Raw genomic sequence first — 27,223 nt, 5'->3', positions numbered from 1 at the left:
GCAAGCAGAATGGATGAACCAACTGTGGTGTCTCTGTATGGTGGAAGACTATTCGGCTTTTTTTTAAAATCTTTTTTAAAAATTATTTATTTATTAATGGGGGGGTGGCAGAGACACAGGCAAAGGGAGAAGCAGGCTCCACGCAGGGAGCCCGACGTAAGACTCAATCCCAAGACTCCAGGATCATGCCCCGGGCTGAAGGCGGCACTAAACCGCTGAGCCACCTGGGCTGCCCACTATTCGACTTTAAAAAGGAGTGACTATGGACACCCACAACAATGTGGATCAATCTCATAACCATTACGCTGAGTGAAAGAAGCCAAACCAAAAACTGTACACAGCATACGGTCCCATATTCTGTAAGAGCCCAGGAAGAGTCATCTGTAGGGAGAGGAAGCAGATCAGGACTGTGTTCCGGGGAGCAGGAGCCACAAAGAAATCTTCACACGTGATGCACAGTATGTTATCTTGCAATAGCTTCATGCATACATACACACGCAAAGACTCAGCAAACTGCACACTTGAAATGGTGCCATTTACTTTACATCAATGCTACGTCAGTAAAACTGCTTTTAAGAAACTGAAACAAGAGTGGACATGCTAAGGTTAGTGAAAGTCTTCTGTGACCAACCTCAAGGATTCCTCCCATCAAGCCTTTACCAAACTCCACAGTTCAAATTAATTTTCTCCTTTAGTATTTTTTTTTTTTTAACAACCATGTTTTAGTGCTATCACATAAATGTCCTCCAAATTAGGACACGGGATCCTTGAGACAGTAATTAAATGTTTACCCTCAACTGCCTGCCTAAGACACTGGAGTAGAGTCTGAGTACACAGATCAGGGAAGCACACAGGAGGCAGTTGCTGCAATCCAGGACGAAGGTATTAGCCTGAATCCTGTTCCCTGCAGTTGGGGGTGGAGGGGGGTAAAGAAAAGTGGAAGGACCAGACAGAAAACTGGAAGCAAAAGCAAACCAGAACACATGGGGTGAGGGGATGTAGGTGACGGACGCAGAGTCCAGCACGATACAGCTTGTGGGAGGACGATGGTAGCGAGGGCGAGCACAGGGACACGGGAGAACAGGGAGGAGTTCAGATGTTCCTTTCATGCCTCCCGACCACCAACTGCACCCCAGGCGCCGGTTCTCAGCACCGAGGAGGGAACGCTGAAAGACAGTACCAGGCATCACAGGCCTGAGGTCCCCTGACAGTCAGAAAGTCTTTCCAGAAGTCAGCTGGACATTTGAAACTGGACTCAGAGCACAGCCAGGTAGCCCCAGTTTTAACCTTTACTTAGACCGTTTCTTCTGACAGGCGGCACCAGCAGAGCTCCCCAGGATACCTCCTGAGGCTCCTTGGAACCCTGATGTCAGAAAGGGAAAAAAAGACCAGAAAACAGGTTCTGAGGACTTGAGATCTGCACACATTTCTAAGAACATTAAAAGACAGAATGCCCCCATTCCTATGGTCTAAGTAATTGACCAAAAAGCTATTTAAAAAACCAAAAACCACTTGTTGCCACCACAGGTGTATTTCAATGCTGCCATCTAATGTTAAAATGTGGAACTACACAACATCAAAAAACCATACTCATTCAACAATGAGATCTCAAAGTATCAAAGATTTGAGAGTCAATGAAAAGATAAGACAAAAAAATTAATGAGACTTTAATGGCAGTAACAAGTATTTACAGCAGTTGGTTTTGGTGTCTGAGAGTACCCATGATGAAATGAAAGCCCTCATGAGGCTAGCAATTTCAGTTCAGAATGTAAACCTTACTTTAAAAAAAGCAGGACACTTCCTGCGGATTGAATTCCTTACTGAATTCCCCCAATCTGGAAAGGAGAGAAAATTGAGTGGGAAATATCAGAGAGGGAGCCAGAACATGAGAGACTCCTAACTCTGGGAAACGAACAAGGGGTAGTGGAAGGGGAGGAGGGCGGGGGACGGGGTGACGGGGTGACTGGGTGACGGGCACTGAGCGGGGCACTTGACGGGATGGGCACTGAGTGTTATGCTGTATGTTGGCATACATAACTCCAATAAAAAAAATATTCAAAAAAAATTCCCCCAATCTAGAAATATAAAAATACATCAACAGAGATAATGGGGAAGGGAAGAGTAGAATGAAATATGATAGGTCTTATCTCTTCTGTAAATCCAATCTGCTTTTCTTTCTTAAAAGATTTTATTTATTTCTTTGAGTGAGAGAGCACGAGCAGGGGGGGGGGCAGAAGGAAAAGCAGACCCCTAGCTGAGCAGGGAGCCCCCATGTGGGACTCAATCCCAGGATCCTGGGATCATGACCTGAGCCTAAGGCAGATACTTCACTGAAGGAGCCACCCAGACGCCCTCCAATCTGCTTTTCTAATCACAGCTGCCTAATGGCAAAAGCTGCTTAAATCTGCTTAAATAGTAGATGCGCTGGTTTAAACTTTAATCCCATCACTTTAGTGATGGTTCAAGAAGGAAAATAAAATCCAAGGTCCTAATAAGAGTCGGGGACCCTGAACTCAAAGCACAGTTACACTCAGCCAAAATGCTGCCAATTAACATTTCTGTGAAAAGTAAAACCAAGCTCTTAAAACTATGCTGAAGAAATATTCAGAAACACTGAAGAGCATCTCTGTTTTAACATCAATATAACAAGGCAGACAGTAGCACATCAGCGTGGGGTGGAGGAGGGACGGGAGCGCAAGGGTAACCTGGGGACTCTGGAATTAGGTGAAGACATTTCACTCAAACAGCAATGACAAAATATTGCTCATATATAAACACACTCACAGACTCTAAATCCAAACACAAGAAATATTTTAAGAGTCACAGAAAAAAAAGGTTAATGTTTTGATAGAACAGATCAGAGAAAGTACAAAGATAAAAGACTATTACAATCTTACTCTACCACACGGGCATGTGGTATTACTGTTGAGGGAGGCTGTGTAGGTAGAGGAGGGAATGGTACACGGGAACTCGAGAATTTTGGTGTGTACTTAAAACTGCTTTGAAAAACAAAGTCTATTAATTTTTAAAAATTATACTATATTCTCTTTGCTGAGTCTATGTCAGTTTTCTTTAGAAGTACTCTTAAATTGAGCACCGCTCATAAAATCCATATCAATCTGTTTTTGGACAGAAATCTAATAGAAGTCTCTAAAAACGCTTTCTTCCTTTATCTATTTAAGATGATTTAATCTTGAATCAGCTACACAAATCTTTTTCAAAACCTCATCCGTCTTTTAGTATAGAGATAACCCGTCCCTGAAAAGCACCTGCTACTGTCTTCACAATTATGGATTCTCTTTCCACCAGTAGAAAACAAGATGACTTCCTGTCGTACAAGGTCAAACCATCCTTCCTTTAACGTTTTACACGGTCTCACAATCTCACACAGTTATACAATTACCTGGGGCTTTTATATGCATTTCTGTTTTCTCTAGATAATAAAGGTCACAAGTGCAATGAGTCTGGTCTTACTCATCACCATTTCCAGGTCCTATAACATTGCCTGACATATATCAGCAGGTGTTTTAAAATACTGTCGAATGAATCTTTTCAATTCACAAAGTTGAAATCATCCAAAAGGAGTAGACTTTCCTCATCTTACCGATGAAAGCATCTCATTATATAAGTGCTTTAAAGACATCATCTCATTTCATTATCACAACCATCCTGTATGTCAGGACACGCAACTCCTTTCACAAGGTTGGAATCTGCAGCATCAATAAATCAGTACCAGGACCCAAACTAAAGTCCAATTATCTGCCTACAGCATCACACTGCCTCTGTATTACTGCATCTGATTCCACAAGCCATGCACAAAAATTAGCTTCATTAGCTTCTAAGTATAGAGAGTCAGCTGCTACCTAATATAATGAAGCAATCAATTAGTTGCATTTTCCCCTCTGTGTTTCATCTGTGAGATAAGCAAATTATAAGAAGATAAGCTAAGTGGGTGGCTCAGTCAGATAAGCATCTGACTTCAGCTCAGCTCATGATCTCAGGGTCCTGGGATCAAGCCCCACATCAGCTCCCTGCTCAGCAGGGGAGTCTGCTTCTCCCTCCTTTTACACCCCTCTCCCCCACTCATGCTTGAGCACACACACTCTCTCTCTCTCTCAAATAAATAAATAAAATCTTTAAAAAAAAAAAAAAAGCTAAAAACTACAATCTTACTTTAAGATAAAAACAAATAAAACTTCCTAGAGAGGGGAGCCTGGGTGGTTCAGTCAGTTAAGCGACTGACTCTTTGATTTTTGGCTCAAGGCGTGATCTTAGGGTGGTACAACAGAGCCGTACATCAGGCTCCACGCTGAGCGGGAAGTCTGCTTGAGAGTCTCTCTCTCTACCCCCCCCCCCCCCCAGCTCACACATGCTCTAAATCAATCAATCAATCAATCCTTCAAAAAATAGTGGTGATGGTTGCACCACTCTGAATGTACTAAAAAGTCACAGAATCATACAGTTTAGAAGGGTGAACTAACTTTATGATGTATGAACTATTTCTCAAAACTGTTTTTAAAAAGGAACTCTGGCATGAGACCATGGTAGTGGGGAAGGCTGTGCACATGTGGGGGCAAGGAGTATGTGGGCAATTTCTGTACCTTCTACTCAGTTTTGCTGTGAACCAGAAAGTGCTCTAAAAAATAAACTCTGTTTAAAAAATAAAATGAAGTTGTCCTGTTTATAGGAATCCTGATCACCTCCACGTAACTGCAAGAACCCTAATTTTTAAAAAAATATTCAATTATTTTACAATGTATTTAAGGCAGAGAAGTGAACTAATAATTTTAAAACACATTTTTAGTAATCACATGTCATAAACATTTTAGAGTCATCTTGTAAAAAAAAATTCTAATGAAAGACTCTATTTTTCTGAATTAGTAAATTCTTTAAAAATTACTTCCACTTTTGCCAAAAGATTATTTCATTTCCACCCCCTTTTTCCTTTTACTAAATACCTATATTGTTTGACTCGAAACAGCTATGTGTGCAATCCTCACAATCCAGTTTGGGACACTTCTATGCCCTAAAAACTTCCTGGTACCCATCTGGAGTCAATCTCTGCTTCCACATCCAGATCCAGGCAGCCATTAAAAAACTTTCAACTGTAAAGTTTGGCTTTTTCTAGAAATTTCAAACAAACAGAATCATTCAATGTATAGTGCAACCAACTTCTTTCAGTTAGAATAATGTTTGTGAAGTCATTCATTTTGTTGTACCTGTCAGTAGTTCATTCTTTTTCATCGTCGAGTGAGTAGTATCCTATCATACGGACATACCACATTGTGTTTATCCATTTATAGGTGGACATTTGAATTGTTTTCAGTCTTTAGCTATTACGAATAATACTACAGTAAACAGTCACATAAAAGTCTGTGTAGACATGTATTTCATTTCTGTAAGGGACTTAGAACTAAATTTGCTAAGTCATATGGTAGATGTTTGACTTTTTAAGAAGCTGCCAAACTTTTCCAAAATGGCTGTATAAATTTTACATTCCCACCAGCAATGTATATATAAGGTTTCCAATTTCTATACATCTTGCCAACAATTAGGACAATCTATTTTTTTTTTTTTTGCTTTAATTTAAATTTTAGCCAGTGAATAAGAAGAACATCCAGCCTTTTCCTCCTGTGTTTCTGCTGTACTCTCCCACTCTACCACACTCATACCACTTCTGGTCACCAAACATGGGGCATCTTCCCCGCACCAAACAATTCACTGAGATACCAGCTAGGTATCCGGCCATTTAACTCACCTCTGACACTGTGTACCTGTAGACAGCGTCACAGTCCAGGAAGGGCTCAGTCCCAGGAGACTGTCCACCACTCACCCTCCTCTAGGAGGAGGTCCCAGGCTATGCACTTCTGTTCAACTTGGCTACAAATCAAAGGTTCCCTCGACCTCCTCCTCAGTTTATTAACTTGCCAGAGCAGATCACAAAACTCAGGGAAACACATTTACCAGTTTATTATAAAAGGATATGAAGGACACAGAAGAATGTCCACATGGAAGAGATGGGAAGGGCCAGGTACATGGAACGGGGCACAGAGCTTCCACGCCCTCTTCAGGCCAAGTCACTCTCGGCACCACTACTTGTTTATCTACATCAACCCAGAAATGCCATAAACCTCAAACTTTTTTGGAATTTTATGACATCTTCATCACAAAGGCAGGACTGATCATTAGCTCCATTTCCAGTCCTCCTCCCTTCTCAAAAAATTGGGACTCAGGTCTGAAAATTCCAAGCTTCTATCATGGCTTGGTCTCTCTCAGTGACGAGCTCTCACAGGGTCCCACCCAAAGCTGCCTCATTAGAACAAAAGACATTCGGATCACCCAGGAAATTACATGGTTTCAGGAGCCCTATGTCAAGAATCTGGGGCAGAGATCAATATATATTTTTCCTATTACTTCACAACCAGTTTAGGGGGCATACTGGTGGCATTTCACTGTGATATTAATACCTAACAATGGGGAGTGTCTTTTCACGTGCTTATTTGCCAGAGTTATCTTAACTGTCTGTTAAAATCTCAGGCCCTTCTTAAAAACTGGGTTGGTCTCTTTATTGAGATGTAATGTCTCTATACATTCTGGATTCAAATCCTTAATCAAATATGTATATTTTGCAAATATTTTCTCCACATCTACGGCTTATCTTCTCATTTTCCAGATAGTGTTTTTAGAACTGCAAAATGTTTTGTTTTGATGAAGTCCATTTTATCAAATTTTTTGATGGATCAAGCTTTTGAGTGTTTTAGCTACAAAATCTTGACCTCATCCAAGATCATTAAGATTTATTCCGTTTTCTTCTAGGAGTTTCATAGTTTTATCTCTTATATTTAGGTCACTGATCCTACATTTTCTTCCAAAATATTTCCAATTTTACATTTAAATCTATGACCCATTTTTGTGTGTAGCAGGAAGTAAGCGTCTAAGTGTCATTTTTTAACATACAGATATCCAATTGTTCCAGCACCATCTGTTGAAGAGTATCCTTTTTTCCAATGCATTACCCCCTGGCATCTTTGTCGAAAATTGACTATATATGAGTCTATTACTGACTTGGTTATTGACACTGATTTATTTCTCTATGGCTATAGTTTTTATAGTAACTTTTGAAGTGAGATATTTATGAGTTTTTGTTGCTTTGTTCTTTTTCAAAATTGTTTCAGCTCTTCAAGGTACTTTGCATTTCTGTATAAATTTTAGAATAAACCTCTCATTTTCTATAAAGAGACCTATTGAGACTGTAATAGGGATTGCATTCAGTCTATAGATGATCGACCTGTTTTCCAATTCATAAAGATAGTATATCTCTTCATTTATTTGGGTCATCTTTAACTTCTCTCTGTAATGTTTCATAGCTTCCAGTGTACATAAATACTCATTTTGAAACACCAATAATAAACATCTTACTTAAACTTTAAACCTGGTATCAAATTATAATAGTAAATACTAATTATATTACTAATAGTAATACTGTTTACTAAGTTTTTACAAAAATTATTTAAAAACCTTTCCAACACAGTTTTCAGTTTGCCATTGAACAATGGCATAAATAACAATGAACAGATAGAGCAAGAATCTGTTACCTTATAAAATCTACAGGTTATAAACCACTCATAAAACTAAATAGGAAAGAAGTTAATACCTACCTCAAAGATGGAAACTGCTTTCACTATTCTACCCACAAAGTGTCTGGTAGCAGAAACTGAACACTCAGTCTAGTTTTCTTTCCTAACTCCCATCAAACCCAACAAAATTCCATAAACTAGAGTCTCACACACACACACACACACGCACACACACACACAAACACAAATTCTCTCTACATGTATGAGAAACATAATACTGAAAACACAATCAAATAGACAATCTTCAGTCTCTCTTAATCTTTATAGCATTTTTGTCTCTAATTTTGAATGTATAAACTTTCACAGAAGCATATTTGTCAAATAATATAGGGCTCAGGTTCTATCACAGGTTTAAATTATGGAAAGTTTTTTTTATTTTAAACCTTGAAAAGTATGTTAACAAAGGCTTTTCCATGAGAAACCCTCATTCCAAATAAAAACATTCTGCAATTCCTACGAGAAGCCATGTATAATTACGCTATTTATAATAGAGAAAAAAAAAAAAAACTACCCAAATGTCCACTGACCAGATGCTATAAACTGTGGTACTTCTTTACTGAGTATCATACATTACTGAATATTGTATTATAGTAAAAATGTCTATTTTTTGACTTTATAGTATATACAGCATGATGAAAATGTTAACTGTAACACTGAAGGAAGAAAAAAAGAAAATCCAGTCCCAGAAGACAATGAGCATCTGACTCTGAGCAAAACTAAACATACTTTTTGCACACATACATTTATAATAAAAATAATCTTTAAAGAGGCAAAGCAATGATATCCACCAACTTGAGAGGAACAAATTATATGGGATGAGGAGCAGAGGGGGCAAGAGGAGACAGGAATAGGAACCACTGCACATAGGAATTATTAGTAATGCTCTAGTTCCTGGGTTGCACGAAGGATTTAAACATCTTATAACTCACATTATGTCATCAAATTCGTTCATAAGCTTAGTGATTATATTAAAATATTTTAAAAATTACAAGCAATACTTATTTTTTTTTAAATCACCCATTATAAAACATCTTCCAGAAGCTTAACTAGGCACTCAAGAGAATACACATCAAAAACAAATTTTTTAAGTTTTTACCTTTGTTTCTGTTCAATTGCTTTGTCCAAGTGTTGGAAGATATCCTGAAACAGGGTGCAGCTGGATCGACTATTAATAGTATACCCATAGCCTCTTTTCCAATATTGCTTCAAGTCATTTAAATATTCTAATACCTAAAAATAAAGATTTCAAGAATCATTAGTATTACATTTCTTTATGTTGAGATTCCTAATTTAATAATGATTCTAGGAAAGTTTACATTGTTTAATTATCGTTCTACACAAAGTACAGTAGAATCTTAGCATTCATCAAGTTTGTATTTGCTTTTAAGAGTGCCCCAAAGGTCCATGACACAGAGAGATTTAGGATAAGACACAAATCTGAACTGTGGGAATGTAGAGGCTGGCATGCAAGAGCAAGTTAGTACTCATGGCCAATAATCCAGCATCTGTGACAGTTCAGGACTGTCAGAGGTTTAAAGACATGTGCTCACTTCCTCTTTCTGCCAAAATTATATTGAAGTGATAGCAAAAAAATATACAGAAAAAAGATACAAATAGAAGAATATTCACTATAGCGTGGAAAGACACTAGCAATGGATAGGGAACTGTTAAGAATTTTATAAAGCTAGAAACTAGACAGAAAACAAGTTGCTTTGATTCATGTACCAGTTTTGCAATAATAATTTAGATCAAGGATATAGAAAAGGAATGTATATTGCTACAGATGTTCTAATGGGCAAATTGGCGAGATCCATAAAAACACACATTTCTATGGCCCATTTCTTATGAAGTCATAGTCACAGATGAACCTACGAGAGAATGTCTAAGAATGTCTTACAGCAGCACCGCTTATAGATAGAGCAGAAAAGAGATTCCTGGAAATATCGAAATTTGGTTTCAATGGTTGACTAAACTATGGTATACACATACTATGGAATACTATGTAGTTATTTAAAACTTCTCTATCATAGATCTACGTGTACTAATGTGGAAAGATCTCCAAGACATACTGCATGAGAAGGGCAGGTTAAGAATAACAAATACAGTATAAAACCATTTATTACCAAGACACGCATACCCACAACACACACTATACTGTTTATAGTTCTAAGAACGATATAGATTATAAATAGCACAGAAAAATGTTGAAAGAGACACATCACAGGGACTGATCTCTATGGAGAGGTCTTGAATTGGAATTGGTGATTAAGGTAGACTTTCTTTGAATGTTAAACTTCATACTCATGTATCACATGGTCAAACACCCAAACTAGAGGACTAAAACACCAATGAAAAGAGGTACAAGCGGGCGCCTGGCTGGCTCAGTTGGTAGATCAAGAGAACTCTTGATCTTGGGATTGTTGAGTTCAAGCCCAACGTTGGGTACAGAGCTTACACAAAAATAAAAATAAACATAAAAATAGGTACAAGGCTCTGCAGTAATTACGAGTTATTCTTCCCCGAAGAAGCCCCTAGAGAAACTAACCACAAGCCATAAGTTTAAATGCAGGAGCAAGGGCACCTGAGCAAGGGCTCAGTGGCCAAGTGTCTGTTTTGGGTTCAGGTTGTGATCTCAGGATCCTGGGACTGAGCTCCGCACTGGGTTCCCTACTCCATGGGGAATCTGCTTCTCTCTCTCCCTCTGCCCCTGCCCACCAAATCGCGTTCTCTCCTCCTCGCTCTGCTCTTTCTCAAATAAATTAATTAAATAAGTAAATAAAAATTTAAAAAAAATTTTTTTTAAATCTTGAAGATTTTTTAAAAATCACACATGCTGGGGATCTCTGGGTGGCGCAGCGGTTTGGCGCCTGCCTTTGGCCCAGAGCACGATCCTGGAGACCCGGGATAGAATCCCACGTCGGGCTCCCGGTGCATGGAGCCTGCTTCTCCCTCTGCCTGTGTCTCTGCCTCTCTCTCTCTCTCTCTCTCTCTCTGTGTGACTATGATAAATAAAAAAATAAAAAAAAAAAATCACACATACACTATTGAAACTTTATCTTAAAAGAATTTGAAAATGTAAATAAGTTTTTCTAGGAAAATCTAAAATTACTCAAACTGATGCAGAAAAATCTGACTATACCAAATAACCAGAGACAAAGATCTACCTGAAAGACACCACACATACTCAGTTTTAAGTAGGAGTTCTACCCAACCTTCAAGAAGAGTTAGTTCCTAATATTTAAACCATTCCAGGGCACAGGAGAGGATGGAGAGCTTCTTAACTCACTTTAGGGAGATGATGGAAGCCTGTACCCAAAACCCAACAGAGAAAGCACAAAGGAAAGGCGCGAGGAGCGAAACTGCAGCCCACTGCACTGCGATTCCTGTCCTCTCAACTGTGGCTCACACAAACATCCCCCCTACCTTCTAACCCCTCTTCCAGGAAAAGGAATAGCGTCAGGGGCCAGTAGTACCAGCGCAGATGAGCCCGGGCCCTAAGCCAACCTCACTGTAAACATGATTTACTGAATGTGAAATACATCGCTGCCCACCCCCCCCCCCCCCCCAAAATTCAGCAGTATACTGAAAGAATGCACCATCTGCCAGGATGGAGTGACTGACATTAGGCATGCCCTCCAGACATAAACAAGTAGAAAACAGGACAAAATATGTACAATAAATGTTTTCAGTCACTGAGTAATGAGCACTGAACTGAGATCACGCAGACAAGGGAAACAAAACAAACCCTACAACTGCCCCAGGTTTCTGCCTGGAGGCAATTGGAAAACTGTGGCACAGGAAGGGGGTGGCGATCAGGGTAAGGGTGGGGGGTGGAGGAAGGGGATGCTGTGCAGAATCCTGCAGTCTTGCTGAGTTGAGGAATCAGAAAGCAGTCTTAAGGGGCTGGAATTAGCAGGGCAGTGTGCCGGGAAGGAGGAAGCTACACAGGAAAACCGCTCCAGAAACCTGGGGTCCTCTTGATTCTGCTGCTAATGTTGTGAATAAGTTGAATCCCAGACCTATCACAAAGCTGGGAGATATTCAAGTTCCAAGCAACTGAGGTAGGAGAATTTCAGTAGACACCCAGACGTCCACAATTTCAATACAGACCCCAGAAAGGTCACACTTGAATAGTAAAGGCATTTTTACGAATAAAGGATTAGGGTTTTGTGGGTCTGATTTGGATTATGAAACTCAGAAATAAACCTCAAAAGGATCAAGCTGACCCACAAAAGTAAACTAACTGCAAAATAAAACAAAATTCAAAACTCTTTAAAGGAAGGCAACAGGGGTGTCTGGGTGGCTCAGATGGTTAAGTGTCTGCCTTCAGCTCAGGTCTGATCTCAGGGTCCTGGATTGGGCCCCATGTGGGGTTCCCTGCTCAGTGGGGTGTTTGCTTCCCTCTCCCTCTGCTCCTCCCACCTACTTGTGCGCGCTCTCTCTCTCTCTCTCTCTCACAAATGAATAAAAAAGAAATCTTTAAAAATATATATACTAAAGGAATGCAAAAAAATTTAGGCATTCAACAACATAATATTCACAATGTCCAGCAGTTAATAAAAAATTGCTAGAAACACATGAACAGGAAATGTAAGCTCTAACTAGGAGAAAAAGCAATCTGTAAAAATTTATCTTAAGAAAGAAAATATGCAAGCATGATTCAATACTAGAAAATGTACTATCATAATTTACTATGTTGGAAGATTAAAGAAGGAAAAACCACAATCATCTTCCTAGATGACAAAATTCAACACACATTCCTGATTTTAAAAACACTAAATAAATAGAAGGCTTCAGTAAGCAAGAAATAAATTTCCTTAATTGGTAATGATAACTGATGTAGGAAACAAAGGCAGAAGGAAATACAAATAAAATTAAATATCCTTAGTAACCTGCAGCCCACTGACGAATACCTGAGACGGGGAGAGTGTAATGTCCTCCCGAAAGCTCCCAAATTAATGTCTTAGCAGTAATGCCTTGTTAGAGGGAAAAACCACCTGAGCTTGACAAAGGCAAGGCCTCTGGTATCTAGCAGGTCCTCTTTACATATGAAAGTTCTCTGAAAACCTCCCCCAACTTCCAAGTCTACCATCAGCCACCCCTCACAACCCTGTCCTGTCCCAGAGCTTTAATAAAACCACCTTTTTGTACCAAAGATGTCTCAAGAATTCTTTCTTGGTCGTCAACTCCAGACCTCACCCCACCAAACATCACCTATATTCCAAAACTCTATCACAGGGTACACTTGGAGAAGCAAAATCAATAATTTTTTGTTTGAAACCAAGACCTTCAGAATGAAGCCAGAGGGGAGCCTCCCCAGACTGTACGGGATACACTAGGAGGCAACAGACAGGTATTCCATGTTGCAAGGATCTCAGAGGACAGCAGCTCTAAAATGGAGCTACTCATCCCCGAATAGCACCTCATCCGACTGGCTGGCTAGGGAGCAAGAAAAGCTAAACTCCAAAGATAAGTAATAATTAGAAAAGAGGACTAGCAGAGCATCCCAAAAAGCAAAGGAAAAAATATAAGAAACATAAGCTCGGGGCAGCCCGGGTGGCTCAGTGGTTTAGCACTGCCTTCAGCCCAGAGTGTGATCCTGGAGACCCGGGATCAAGTCCCACATCGGGCTCCCTGCATGGAGCCTGCTTCTCCCTCTGCCTCTGCCTCTCTCTATGTCTCTCATGAATAAATAAAATCTTGAAAGAAGAAAGAAAGAAAGAAAGAAAGAAAGAAAGAAAGAAAGAAAGAAAGAAAGAAACAAACAAACAAACAAACAAACAAACAAACATAAGCTGGTATAACATCAAAAACAGTAAAATTTGAAGTTCTACATAACCTGTGATCCAGCAACTCTACCACAGACACAGACCTCCAGAAATGTCTGTGTGTGCCCCAACAGACCTACATGATAAGGTTAATACCCCCAAACTGCAAACAGCCCAAATGTCTACCAAAAAGATAATGGACTAAAGAAAAAAAGCCCTGATAATTCATAAAATAGAATGCTATGCAGCAATGAAAATACATTAACTACTGTGACATGCAGCATCATAGGTGAATCTTAAAAACATGATGTTGAAGAGAGACATCTGGGTGACTCAGCTAAGTCCCTGAGCAGGGAGCCTGCTTCTCCCTCTCTGTCTGCCCCTCACCCTGCTCGGGCTCCCTTTGTCTTTCTCAAATAAATAAATATTAAAAAAAAAAAAAAATGTAATGCTGAAAACTAGGTACAAAAAAAAGTGTGTTGGAACACTTGGGTGGTTCAGTGTCTGACTGTCTGCCTTCAGCTCAGGGCGTGATCCCAGGGTCCTGGGATGGAGTCCCGCATCAGGTTCCCTGCAGGCAGCCTGTGTCTCTGCCTCTCTCTCTGGGTCTCTCATGAAAAAATAAAATCTTAAAAAAAAAAAAAAAAAAAGGCATGATTTCATTAAAGTTAAGGTAAATCATTACTTGTAAAAAAATTAAAAATCAGTAAACACTAAATTAGTGTAATGAAGAAAACCATGAAAATACAAATACAAGGGCATGTGGGTGGCTCAGTCAGTTAAGCATCTGCCTTCAGCTCAGGCCATGATCTCAGGGTCCTAGGGTAGAGCCCTGCATCCTGCTCTGCTCAGGAGGGAGCGCCTGCTTCTCCCTCTTCCTCTGCCCCCACCCCCACTTGTGTTACCACATGCTCTCTCTCGTAAATAATCTTTAAGAAAAAAAAAAAGAAAATACAAATACACAAGTAATAATAATGGGGAAATAATCTCCTATACAGAGAGAAAATATTTTGTTTAAAAAATTGCAAGATAGGAGCCCCTGGGTAGCTCAGTCTGCCTTCAGTTCAGGTCATAGGTCTTGATCTCAGGGTCCTGAGATCCAGCCCAGAGTCAGGCCCCACACAGGGCATGGAGTCAGCTAGCAATTCTCCTCCCCCTCCTCTCCATCCCCCTGCCACTCGTGCACACATTCTCTCTAAAATAAATATATCTTTCAAAAAAAAAAATGGTGAGATAAATCTACTAAACTCTATAAGTAAATCTGAAAACCTGAAATTTTTTTTTTTTTTTTTTTTTTGAGGGAGAAAAAGAGAGTGAGCGTGAGAGACAGCGTGCAACTGGATGGGGGCAGAGGGAGAGAGAAAGAGAATCTAATCTTAAGCAGGCTCCACATCCAGCTCAGAGCTCACAATCCTGAGATCAAGACCTGAGTGGAAATCAAGTCAGACTTTTAACCCACTGAGTCACCCAGGTACTTCAAACCTGAATGATTTTTATAAGAAAATATTAAATACCAAAACTGAATCCAGAAGAGACAGAAAATCAAGATATACTCATTACAGTATAAAATATATACAAAGTTGCAAAATACTATCCAGCATAAAAGTACTAGTTCATGTGTCATTTCTTTTCTAAAAGTTGACTGCCATCAACTTTCTCCTTTATGTATCCCTATACCTTATTCATATCTCTTATAGCCATCCCACTGTCTTACTGCGGGTTATCTGTGTCTTTCACTCCCTAGAAGACAATGCCTATGTTATGTTAGAATCTTTAGTTCCAACCAAGTGCCTAGCACCAAGCAGGCCCCAAACAAAATTTGCTTAATGAAGGCACATATGGTCCAGCATTTCACAAGGTTTCGGGTATCTAATAATCTTTGGGATTCTCAGAATTTCATAAATGTCTATTCATTTTCAATTTTTTAAAAATATCCTGATTAGCAATTTCAAACATGTGAAAAATAGTGAACAGTAATGTAATGAATCCCTGTGTACCCATCATCCAACTTCAATAATAATCAATATTTGGCCAATCCCATTTTAGTTATCCTCCACTATCACCACTGGATTATTTTAAAGCAAATCCCAGACATTTTGTTTCATCTGTAAATTTTTCAGTATATAAACCTATTTCACAGTGTAAAGTTCTACGCATAATTTATTTTCTGTCAAATCTTTAAAAAAGAAAATCACAGAAAACAAATAAATCAAAAGAGAACTTCGTATTTTTAAATAAAAATTATTTGCTCTCTGTATATATAAAGAAAGCTCTTATTCAATTAATTTAATAAACATGTATTTCAAATTTTCAGATCATAAGAAGTTCTTTATTTACAAAGGAAAAAAAGTATCTCCACAATGGAGAAATCTGCCAGGTATCCCTTTAATCAAATGATCACACAAGTCATCATCAATAATGTGACAAAAAAAACATGCACTGGAGGACATATCACTTACAGAGCATTCTTATCAAAAATGCTGAAACCTTAATCTAATCAAAAGTTGAAAATCAAACACAAAGGCATTCTGGCAGAAAAAAAGGGCAGGGGGAGTGGTGCTGGACGTCTGCAAAAGGCAATGTATAAAAGAGAAAAGAAAGGCTGGGGTACTTTTCTAGATTAAAGGAAACTAAAAAGACATGTGACAAGTAAATACAATGAGTGATCCTTCAATAGACCTTGAATTTAAAGGGAAAAAAAAACCTCTAAATAAGACAAATGTGAAAGCTTCAGTAGTGGCTATATACTAGACAATTACTGTACTATTACATATATATATAATTATATTTTATCTATGTAGCAGAATGTTATTTTTTAGATACAAGGGTGAAGTGCTTTCATGTCTGCAAAGAAAAAAGATTACATACATGAGGTAGACAGAATAAATGGCCCCCCAAATGTCTACATCCTTATCTCTAGAACCTATGAATATGTTCTCTTTCATGACAAAAGGGAATTTGCCAGTGTGATTAAGGATAGTAAGATGAGGGATCCCTGGGTGGCGCAGCGGTTTGGCGCCTGCCTTTGGCCCAGGGCGCGATCCTGGAGACCCGGGATCGAATCCCACATCAGGCTTCTGGTGCATGGAGCCTGCTTCTCCCTCTGCCTATGTCTCTGCCTCGCTCTCTCTCTCTCTCTCTCTCTCTGTGACTATCATAAACAAATAAAAATTAAAAAAAAAAAAAAAGTAATACATGTTCATTAAAAAAAAAAAAAAAGGATAGTAAGATGAGAAAAATTATTCTGGGTTACTTAGATGTGCTAATGTAACCAAAAAGATCCTTATAAGAAGGAGTTAGGAAGGACGGTCAGAGTAGGAGCTATAACCATAGAAGCAGAGGTCAGAGTGATTTAAAAAAAAGAGGACGAGCAAAGGGAAGTCGGCTTGGATGTGAGGGGTGAGTCCTCAGCACAAGGAAAGCAGCTTGCGCTTGAATCAGAAGCTGTCGGTACTTGCAAGAGACCACCTGGCCAGAGCTGCTCCGAACAGCGGGGCAGAGAGCGGAGGTCAGGGGAGCACGGGCCAGACATTCCACCAACGGCAGGAACCTGGGCAAACGAAGTTGTTGTTCTGCTAAGACGTGAATTTCCCTTGCCAGCACGCATCAGCAAGGTACTCTACCAACTTTTTTCCCCTAGAGTAATCTGGGTGGGGAGACAAGGGAGGTGAGTAATTTGACCCATGTGGATGGTGACCCCAAGTTTCAGTCTACACCTATACTGGCATAATTACTAATTCTGTGGTCAGGAGGTTTCTAAGTGATGGGCTGGGGCAGTCAGAGGGGAGCAGCAGACAGAGGAAATACCATGCACCGTTACCCCTGGGGCTCAGTGACTGAGAGCGGTTGTCCACTGAGGGTCCTGTCCTCTTCTTCCAGCTTACCTGCTGAGTCCCATTCCCACCTGAGCACAGGAACACACAAAACCACCTTTGGTCAAACCACCTGGTTGTGGTCACTTTGGTCTTTGAGCAACGAAATAAAGCACTTGTTTACCCTCAAATAGTACATTAGCCCTCGGCCTGCAAGCCTGACTGTATCTGGCAAACAGGAAGTACACTTCTTTTAAGAACTTGATGTTAAGTTTTGAAGTTAATCATTGATTTTCATGTGGAATACTGACCGTTTCATACGTATGCAAGAGATGACTGAAGTTTCAAAAGTCCACATTCCTGAATGCTCCCTACAGACACCAGGATTCTATTCAATGCTGCTATCCTCGGTGCTCAGGAAGACAATGGACGCTCCCCGACCCTACCTCTCTGGCTCCCCACATCCCGGAAATGACCAGAATTTGCCTGCCTTAAGGTCATCTGAGGCCGGTCTGGCCTTCTCTGTCTAGACTCTAAAAGAAGTAATATGACTGAAGAGGGAAAAAAGGAAATATGAGGCAGGCAGACAAACTGTAGAGGAATAGAACACGGGGCTCAGTTTATCACAAAAACTATTTAAAAAAAACAAGTTAGGTATCTGAGAAACCATTCATCCTCTCTGAGCTCTGGCTTCCTATAAAAAGAAGAATTTGGATTTTAAGAGCTCTACAATCCTTTCCAGCAATACAATCTAATGGGGAAAATAGGGTTTTGACTGGGTGGACCTAGAAATCAAATCGCCATGGAAAAATGTTTTCCAGAATTTTCTGAACCCAAACTATTTAGAAGCACCCCATCTGACCGCATCTCAACAATTTACCCCTATGCAAGGAGAGTTACACGTTAGTCAAAGACAGTCCATGTTCTCTGCTCTGGTTATTTTTTTAAAAAACTGCTTCAAATAACAACAACAAAAATCATGCCAAAAAAAAAAAAAAACCCACAAAAAACAACCAAAGAAACTGCAATAGTAATACTTACCTTTGCGTCATCTATGTCAAAAACATCACACCAAGGAGATTTAACACCTTTAATTGCCAGGTCAAATGAACAGGTGAAAAAAGCTACCTGAATTAAATCTGGGGGGGAAAAGAGAAAGGTAAAGTTTGTGAGTCACTGTTCTCTGTAATCCTCCAAAGGCTAAATACCCACAGAATGCCACGTGCAGCACAGTCCAAGGACCCAGGCAGGCTGAGCACCGAGAAAAGATGATTCCGCTTTTTCCTAACCAAAGAATGAAGACTCTGTGTATACAGCCTGAACAGGAGGATCTAGGACGGCCAGGAAGAAACCATGCGGAGGCACAGATTTCAGTCCAATGAAACTAAGTTAACTGGTAACTACCATTGTTCTGGTTTCAAAAGTAATGTGTTTGTTAAGAGCACGGTTGCCTACCAAACCCAACGAAAAGTTCAACCGAAGAACTCGCTAAACGCAACCTGAATTTCTCCCTTTTGGAGGGCTGGAGGAGGGAAGAGAAAGGTGGGGAAGCTTTCAGTCCCCATCTCGAAAATGAGCAGTAACCAACAGCTCTCTCAACCACACAGCACTTCGTGTTCTAACTGTGCGGAAGGAGTAGAGAGGGGACACAGGAACGCGAGAAGACTGCAGCCGGTGGCAGGGGCAGAGTCAAGCTGGGACAGGAAGACGGAGAAACCAAGGGTCAAGAGGGAGAGAAACAAAGAGGGAAAAACCCCACTGGGGAAAGCACGTGCTAACAGCATCCGTTTTTCAAACTTGTTGCTCAGCCAGGCAGCAGATTTCAGAAGTTCCCTGGGATTTTCACACTGCGAATGAGCTGATTATAGTGCTTTTAGCTACCGCAGGTTTGCAGAGACGGGCGGGGCCCCAGGAGCCTGGGCTAGGGGAGCTGGCGGGGCAGTGGCGCACGGCCGGCCGCGCTCTCTGGCCAGAGGCAAGCTGCGGACAGAACTGTCGAGGTCGCTGCGGGGCTGCCTCCTGTGCTTTGCTTTCTCCTTAACGTCAGTGTCTTGCCTCGTTCCCAAGGAACCAGGCTTGAGTTTAAAGAACTCCCCTAAGCAGTATATAGTACAACAGGAATACTTGAGGATACAAGTAAAAGCCATTTAAAAACTTAGTTCGTATAAACAAAAGGGTGGATAATCCTAATACCTAATAGGATATAGTGACTTCCAAGCCCCATGGATGTATGTTTGCGAAAGAACCTGACTCATTCACACGCCAAGTTCTAGTTCTGAAACTATGAACGCCAATCCTAATGGTCTATTCTTTAACTGGATGGGAGCTGACAGAAAAATTTCACCAAAAACACGTAAGGACTACAGGCGATGAGACCTAACTCTGCCACTAATCATCCTGAGCAACTGACTCCAGCCTCTCGGGTCTCAATCCTCCCATCTACAAAATAGGAAGGACAGACGGTCTCTCATGAGGAGTTACCGCCCTGACCCGTCTATTATGATCATGCTGACTTTCTGGGCAGTTTTTTAGAACCTCTGGTTATTTTAGTTATTTCAGAGATTTAAGTGTAAAAAAACTAAAATAAAATAAAGGAGGACATGGGAAAATATAAAAATCTTGGGTAAGAGGATTCCTAGGCAGAATACAGCATTGAACAGCCACGATGATGACAGACGTGGCCATATAAACACGCAACGGGTACAATCAACAGCACCATAAACAGACTTAAAAAGTGAGCAACAAATTAAGAGAAAACTGTTAGCAACATACAATAAGCAAAGGATTTATACTTTGTCAAGCAAAATTAAAGGTTATATAATTAATATAACACATAAAGAGTCCCTAAGAACAGTATGAAAAACATAAAAATAATCTAAGAAATGGACAAGATAAGAAGGAGGCAAACCGAAGAAGGAATGCAAGTAGCTAGCACACATAGGGAGACATGCTTATCTTCACAAGTAACCAAAGAAATGCAAACAAAAGCTGGATATCATTTTTCATTAATCAAATTGGCAAAAATCAAAACGACTAACAATCACTGTTGGATAAGAGAAGGGGAAAACAGGCATTCTCACATATTGTTTATATTAATTCCTACACTTTCAGAGAAGAATTTGGAAGGACATGTCAAAGTGTAAAATATTCATTGTCCTTAGCCCAATAATTCCATCCACAGTTATTCACCTTATAAATTCTTGAGATCAAAAATCAAGACTATAAAAATGTTCACTGAACCATCATTTGAAAGGGTGAAAATCTAAGAAAAACCTCAGTAGGAAAATGATTTGCTACAAAAAAATTTGCATTGTTTTGGCTCCAACCCCCCTACCAGTAAAATCCGATGGGTTCAGTACATTTTTAACTATCATTGACTTAGAAACAGAATCACATATCCTATGAAATCACATAGATTTCAAAAGAACGAGACAGAGCTACGTAAGACAGATATACTACCGAGTAAAAATGAGTTATAGAAAATACATACATCGTCATCCCTCCACATTAAAAAAAAAAGTACTTAAATAGCTACAATAGTTTTGAGAAATTCCTCCGCCAGGCATTGTCCTAACACTTTGCATGAATTAATCTCATATAATCCTTGCAATAATCCTAAAAGAAAGGTACTATTCCTATACCCATTTTACAGAAAAAAACAAAACACTATGGCCTATGGATAGTACTGAACTTGTAAAGACCACAGAGTTAGTAGTACAACAGTGTCAAGATTCAAACACAAACAGTCCAATTGCAGAACATGATTATAACCACGATGCTTATTTTGCCTCCAAAAAGAAGCCACTCTCAGCTACCCCATCAGTGACTAAAAATTATGTCTTAAAAAATTTTCAACATCTAACCAGTCACTAACCAAATAATAGCCAGATACTAATATAGCTATATAATGGAATTCTGTAAATAAAGTTTAAAATGTAGCACTAGAATCACACACATTAAATAAAAAAATAAAAAGCTGAATTAAAATCAAATTTCAGACTGATATCATAGTTTGACATCTTTCATAAAAGTTTTAAAACCTGCAAAACAATAACCCAATTATGTGTAGAAACATAAATATTAAAGCTGGCATGGGATGACTTAAATGCCCAATTCATGACAACAGCTACTGCTGGGAAGAAAAGATGAGGAATAAGTCCCAGAGAGGGACCAAGGGACTTCAACTCATTTAAACCAACTAACTGCTGCATGTGAAAATTTGATAAAACTGAGTTATGGGTATATCAACATTCATTATCAGCTTTTATTATTATCTACAGGCTTAAATTACTTCACATTAAAATAAATAACTTTTTAAAAAGATTTTATTTTTAAGTCATCTCCACACCCAATGTGGACTCACAACCCTGATATCAAGAACCACAGGCCTTACCAAATGAGCAGCCAGGTGACCCTAAAATAAACAGTTTTTAAAGCTTTATTGGTAAAAAATAAAATAAAAATAAAAATAATAAAATAAAGCTCTGTAGGTGATCACAATGTTTAGCCATTTTGGGGAAAGAAAAAAATTCAATTTTATTTACTTTTTTTTAAAGATTTTTATATTTATTTATTCATGAGAGACACACAGAGAGAGAGGCAGAGACATAGGCAGAGGGAGAAGCAGGCTCCATGCAGGGACCCCAGGATCATACCCAGAGCCAAAGACAGATGCTCAACTGCTGAGCCACCCAGACGTCCTCAATTTTAGATGCTAGTCCAGGTATCTTCACTTTTTTGATGTTTATAAAGCATTCAAAATCCATGATTCTAGTCTATTGTTTTCCCTACATCTCCTACTTCTAGACTTTTGGAAATTTACTCTCAATATAAGAAATCCAAAATTTGTATGTATGTTTGTCAACATTTGCTGTACAAATTATAAATTCTTAGAAATCAGAGAAAAATCTCATTTTTTCTTTCTCTCTTTTTTTTTAAGATTTTATTTATTTATTCATGAGAGATACACAGAGAAAGAGAGAGAGAGAGGCAGAGACACAGGCAGAGGGAGAAGCAGGCTCCATGCAGGGAGCCCGACGTGGGACTTGATCCCGGGACCCAGGATTGGGCCCTGGGCTGCAGGCGGCGCTAAACCGCTGTACCACCAGGGCTGCCCTCATTATTTTTTCTTAATTTCCTATTGGTAGGTGAGCATATGACCTGGCTTTTCCACCTGATATCCCAGCATAATTATTAACAATGCCCCCTTTCACTCTCCAGTGTATGGGGTTGATTGACAAATTGCAACAGGTAGCCCGTCCATCGCAATACCTTTTGACAGACACAAATGCTAATTTTTTTTAGTATCTCTAGGCTTAAAAGCCTCAAATAAATGTAATACACTACTTTGCTTTTCACTTTCTAATACCCCATCTCAAAACATTAACAGGTTCACATTTCTGATCAGCTTCAAAGCTAAAGAATTTTATGTAATTTCCCACTTTTATCATTTTATGGGGTAATAATTCAAAAAAATGTCTTTTATATAAATAATGCTTAGAGTTGAAGATTTATATACCTCTCCCCTCAAAAAAAATTTCATGATATATATAGAAGGAATCTTGTACCTTAATTTACATAAAGCTCAAAGAATATGAATCTAAAAACAGTAAGCATGAGATACACAATTTTCTCAACCGAGAACATACTCTTTTCTTAACATAAAATCAACTGTGAACCTTTAAAAAGAATTATTTTATACTTCCATATTTTTTCTCCAGAGTTCAAGAACCATTTAAATTATCTCAAAGTTCAAATGAAAAACAAATGCACACATTACCTGCATTTAAACTGTGGACTGGCACTTGCAAAGTAGCAGCAACCTTTTTTAAAATGTTCTGCATTTCTGGTCCAGTTTTGAAAGCTTCTACATGATAAAGAGCCGTAGCATTCTTTTCCACTTCAGTTAAAAACTTCTCACAATGATCAAAGAACCTCATTAGTTTATCATTAATTCTTGGAGGTCCACATTCCATGTCTGAAAGAGAACAATATTTTGTTTATATATACATATATATGAACAGATATATATACATATATTATATATACCATCAATACAATTGATAATTTCAGATTACTGAAAATTTTGCTTCAAGTGTGAAAAGGAACACAAAATCTGTTTATTGGTGTGTCTGAAATACGCACACGCTGATCACAAAAGACAGGGCAAAGCTATTCCCCATTTGTAATGACTAATTCATGGGTTTATATCCTAGAAAAAAACTAAAGAAACAGAGAATCGGAGATAATATGTTACTGCTACACTACACAGTGAAAAAAAAAAGGTGGTTGAAATAGTTTCTTAAGGCAAAAATAATTAGCATGAAAATCCTAAGAAGTGCAGAAATGTGTTGTAAGTACTGTTTCTGTCATGTACAAAAAACTAGCAAAGCTCCTCATTACACCGTGAAAGACTAATTCAGCAGATCAAATGTTTTTCTACTCTAAGCAAAGTCTACACAGTGTGTTTTATTTTCTCTTTAACTTTTCCAATGCTGTGTTACTTTACAAAAGACTCTGCTTTGGACAAAAACTACTGACAACAGCACAAACACATGGACGCTTCAGGTCTCCTGTATTTGGTGCTGGTTGGTGCTTCTGTTTTTGATTTATAACTAAAGCTCCCAGACACTTTCTATTTAGAATTACTAAGTCCTATTATTTCCCCAACTTGGCAGCAAATATATGTATTATAAAAGTATCCGCAATCATGCCTCAACTACCAGGGGGCCTTTTTAAGTTTCTTCAGTCATGTTCAAAACTCATCGGTTCCAATCATTTCTCTGATAATTTACCACGAAAAGAACACCAAGAACACTACTTCTATATACAAAATGAGAAAACCAAGTCAGTTATACCATTTTGCTTTGGATGTAGGGGTGAAAAAACACATTTATATTTACGTATGTGTCTCCATTTCAGGATCTCCTGAAACGGAGAACTCTGCCCACGGTCACTGCCAACTGGATTATAGTTTATAAAACACCTTGACTTGGAAAATAAGGGACTTTTATCATTTCTCTGTGGCCTCAAAAAACAATTTCCCAGGTGGATCTGGATTTTTCATCCTTGCTGTGAACTCATTACTGCTGCTCTTCAAACAGAAACAAAGGTACTGTCCTGAGTTGCTGGAAGAATACAAAATCTAATTCAATGGCCTCCCTTGAAAGCCAGGGGTGCACAAGAGGCAAAACGACAGTTTATAGATCATAAAGTAGCCAGGCAAAGGGCTCAACCTCTATGACCTCATCCCAGGAGGGCCAGTAGCCCCTTTCTGGCCTACACTATACATACTGTACTATAATGAAATGCATTTTGCTTTGAACGGTCACGTAACTTAACTCGCGGGAGATTTTCACTTCTATTAATCACTACAAAGCACAACAAGTGACTAAACAGAAGTCAGCCAAGAGAATGACCCACGTAGCAGGAACGTGACACACATTCAGCAGAAAGGCCTCCTGGAGCAGCTACACCGGGTACGTGAGGATGCTACGGGACAAAGGACAACCCAGGCTACTTCTAATTCACTCTTCACTTGGGTTTAAGGCTCAACAATGTCTCACTCCATCTCTGATCTTAGAAATGGGCAACAAAATAGTAACACTTGCTCTTCTCTCTGGAACAAACATGTTACATTTTTTTTTTAATTTATTTATGATAGTCACACAGAGAGAGAGAGAGAGAGAGAGAGAGAGGCAGAGACACAGGCAGAGGGAGAAGCAGGCTCCATGCACCAGGAGCCCGACGTGGGATTCGATCCCGGGTCTCCAGGATCGCGCCCTGGGCCAAAGGCAGGCGCCAAACCGCTGCGCCACCCAGGGATCCCAACATGTTACATGTTTTTATCCTTATTCCTGAATTACAGGAGAACAGAAGCTGTAGTTAAGGGTTGGGTCCATCCCAAGCCATAGGAAATTGGGAGGATCATCCAGTGTTTCTGTGGCTCAATCCCCTCTGCTGGGCAGGGAGAAAACATGACCAACGTCAGAGGGCTTTGGCAAGGATTTAGGGAAACAAATGTTAGGCATGCCTGGCGCAAAGCCACATAGCGGGCGTTAAGTGTCTGTTAGTGTTAGGATCCGTGGCTAGGACACATTTTCTGTGCGGTGGGGAGGGCGCACCATGGGGTGGGGGGAGGACATGGATTCCAGGCTGACTCTGCTCCTCAAAGTAACCAGGGACAGTCAAGAGGGTATACTCTTGGGCTGTTTCTCCACCTGTGGCACACGAGCCCCCCCCCCCCACTAGATGATCTCTCCCATTCTGCAAAAGTAACGGAATAAATTAAAGTCGTGTGACCGTGAGCCACAGCTACGGGGGAGGGGAAGGGGGGGGGGTAAGTTCACAGCACACACAACAGCAACACAGAGGGAAAACAGCCCAGCAGTGGAGAAAGCTTGGGAGCAGCTTCCTAAAACAGGATGTGGCTCCAGAACCAACATGTTATTTAAAAAAAAAAAAAAAAAATGTTGGTAAGTGAAAAAAACCCAAACAGCATGAGAAGCAAAGCCTGCAGAAGAAGAGTCCTGGAAGCAGCTGCCAGGGCGGAAGGAAAGGCAGGGCTGGCGCCTGCCTGGGATGGAGAGGCGACCACCGCGCGGCGGCTCCCGCCCCATCCTGCCCCAGAGCACACCTGGGTTAGGGCCGAGCGCGCCCCAGAGCGGCCTGGAGCACACCTGGGTTAGGGCCGAGCGCGCACCCCCGGGCACACCTGGGGCAGGGAAGAGCGCGCACCCCCGGGCACACCTGGGGCAGGGAAGAGCGCGCACCCCCGGGGCACACCTGGGGCAGGGAAGAGCGCGCATCCCCGGGGCACACCTGGGGCAGGGAAGAGCGCGCACCCCCGGGGCACACCTGGGGCAGGGAAGAGCGCGCACCCCCGGGGCACACCTGGGTTAGGGCCGAGCGCGCACCCCCGGGGGGCTCGGGGCAGGGCGGGGGCGCCGAGGCCCCGGCGTCAGGCGTCACCTGCGACGTCGGGCGGCGGCAGGCCGGGGTGCAGGTGCTGCCACAGCCCCTGCAGGAAGGCGGCGCCGCTGTCCACGCAGCGGTGCTTGGAGCTGGTGACCAGCTGCAGGCGGCCGTAGTTCTCGCGGCTGAAGAGAGCGGGGAAGAGGGCGGCCAGGCGCAGCGCCAGCCGCCGCATGTCCTGCCGGCCCTTGTCCACCAGCTGCCCGTCCATCCAGTCCGCGTACCACAGCGGCCAGTCGGCCAGCGCGGCGCCCAGGTCCCGGCCGCCCGCCGAGCCCGCGCCCCCGCCCGCGCCCCCGCCCGCGCCCCGCCGGGCCTGCAGCAGCCCGTGCAGCTGCCGCAGCCTGCGGATCTGCTTGGCCGTCGGGTAGCGGGTGCCGTGGCGGATGAGCGCCACCAGCTGCACCGGGGTGCAGGCGTCCTGCAGCAGCTCGGGGTCCCTCCGCGGCGCCTCGGGGTCCCGCAGCAGCCCGGGGTTGGCATCCTCGTAGCGCGTCTTGGTGCCGAAGTAGGGGCTGAGCGCCGAGGCCGCGGGGTCGTCGGGCTCCAGGAGGGAGCAGCGCGACAGCGACGACAGCAGCGCCACCGCCAGGGCCGCGACCGGCGCCACGGACACCGAGGGCAGGCGCGGGCGGCCGCGGAGCATGGTGCGGCGCGGCCCGCGGAGGGCGACGGGCGGGCTGCCCGGGCGCGACTTCCGGCTCCGGCGGGCGGGGGCGGGCCCGAGGGCGCTTCCGGCCTCCGCGCGCCCCCAGGAGGCGCTGCGCCGCGCGTGCGCTCTGGCGGGGCGGGGCGGGGCGGGCCTCGGGGCGCTCGGGGCGCTCGGGGCGGCGGAGGCGGAGGGGCCGCTGGCGTCCCCCGGCAGCCCGCGTGGGCGCGGGGCTGACTCCGCCAAGCCGCGCCGGCTGTTGGGGATGCTCCGGGGCCCGGACCCGCCCCGCCCCGTGCACCCGGCGGGGATGAACCCCGCCGCCCGCGGAGCCCCAGAGGCCGCGTTCTCGGCGTGGGCGGCCGGGCCCCAAACCCCAGCTCG

General features: G+C 41.8%; 1 protein-coding gene across 2 annotated transcripts in view; it reads right to left on the bottom strand.

Moving 5' to 3' along the window:
• The window catches only part of MINPP1 (multiple inositol-polyphosphate phosphatase 1), a 46,219-nt gene extending 19,317 nt beyond the window's left edge, over positions 1-26,902 (bottom strand). The window contains exons 1-4 of one of the 2 annotated variants that reach the window (XM_025441397.3): positions 26,188-26,902; positions 22,997-23,194; positions 18,259-18,356; positions 8,734-8,867 (exon numbers count right to left, since the gene is read on the bottom strand). In XM_025441397.3, the coding sequence (XP_025297182.3) occupies positions 8,734-8,867; positions 18,259-18,356; positions 22,997-23,194; positions 26,188-26,836 (1,079 nt within the window). In that variant the 5' untranslated portion in view covers positions 26,837-26,902. Of the gene's footprint in view, positions 1-8,733; positions 8,868-18,258; positions 18,357-22,996; positions 23,195-26,109; positions 26,133-26,187 lie in introns of those variants that run through there. The other variant, XM_049101758.1, reaches the window with a different exon arrangement.
• Positions 26,903-27,223: the final 321 nt, after the last annotated feature.

This window comes from Canis lupus, chromosome 26, assembly GCF_003254725.2.
Source record: "Canis lupus dingo isolate Sandy chromosome 26, ASM325472v2, whole genome shotgun sequence".
NCBI lineage: Eukaryota > Metazoa > Chordata > Mammalia > Carnivora > Canidae > Canis > Canis lupus.
This window is presented reverse-complemented; position numbering and strand designations above follow the sequence as displayed.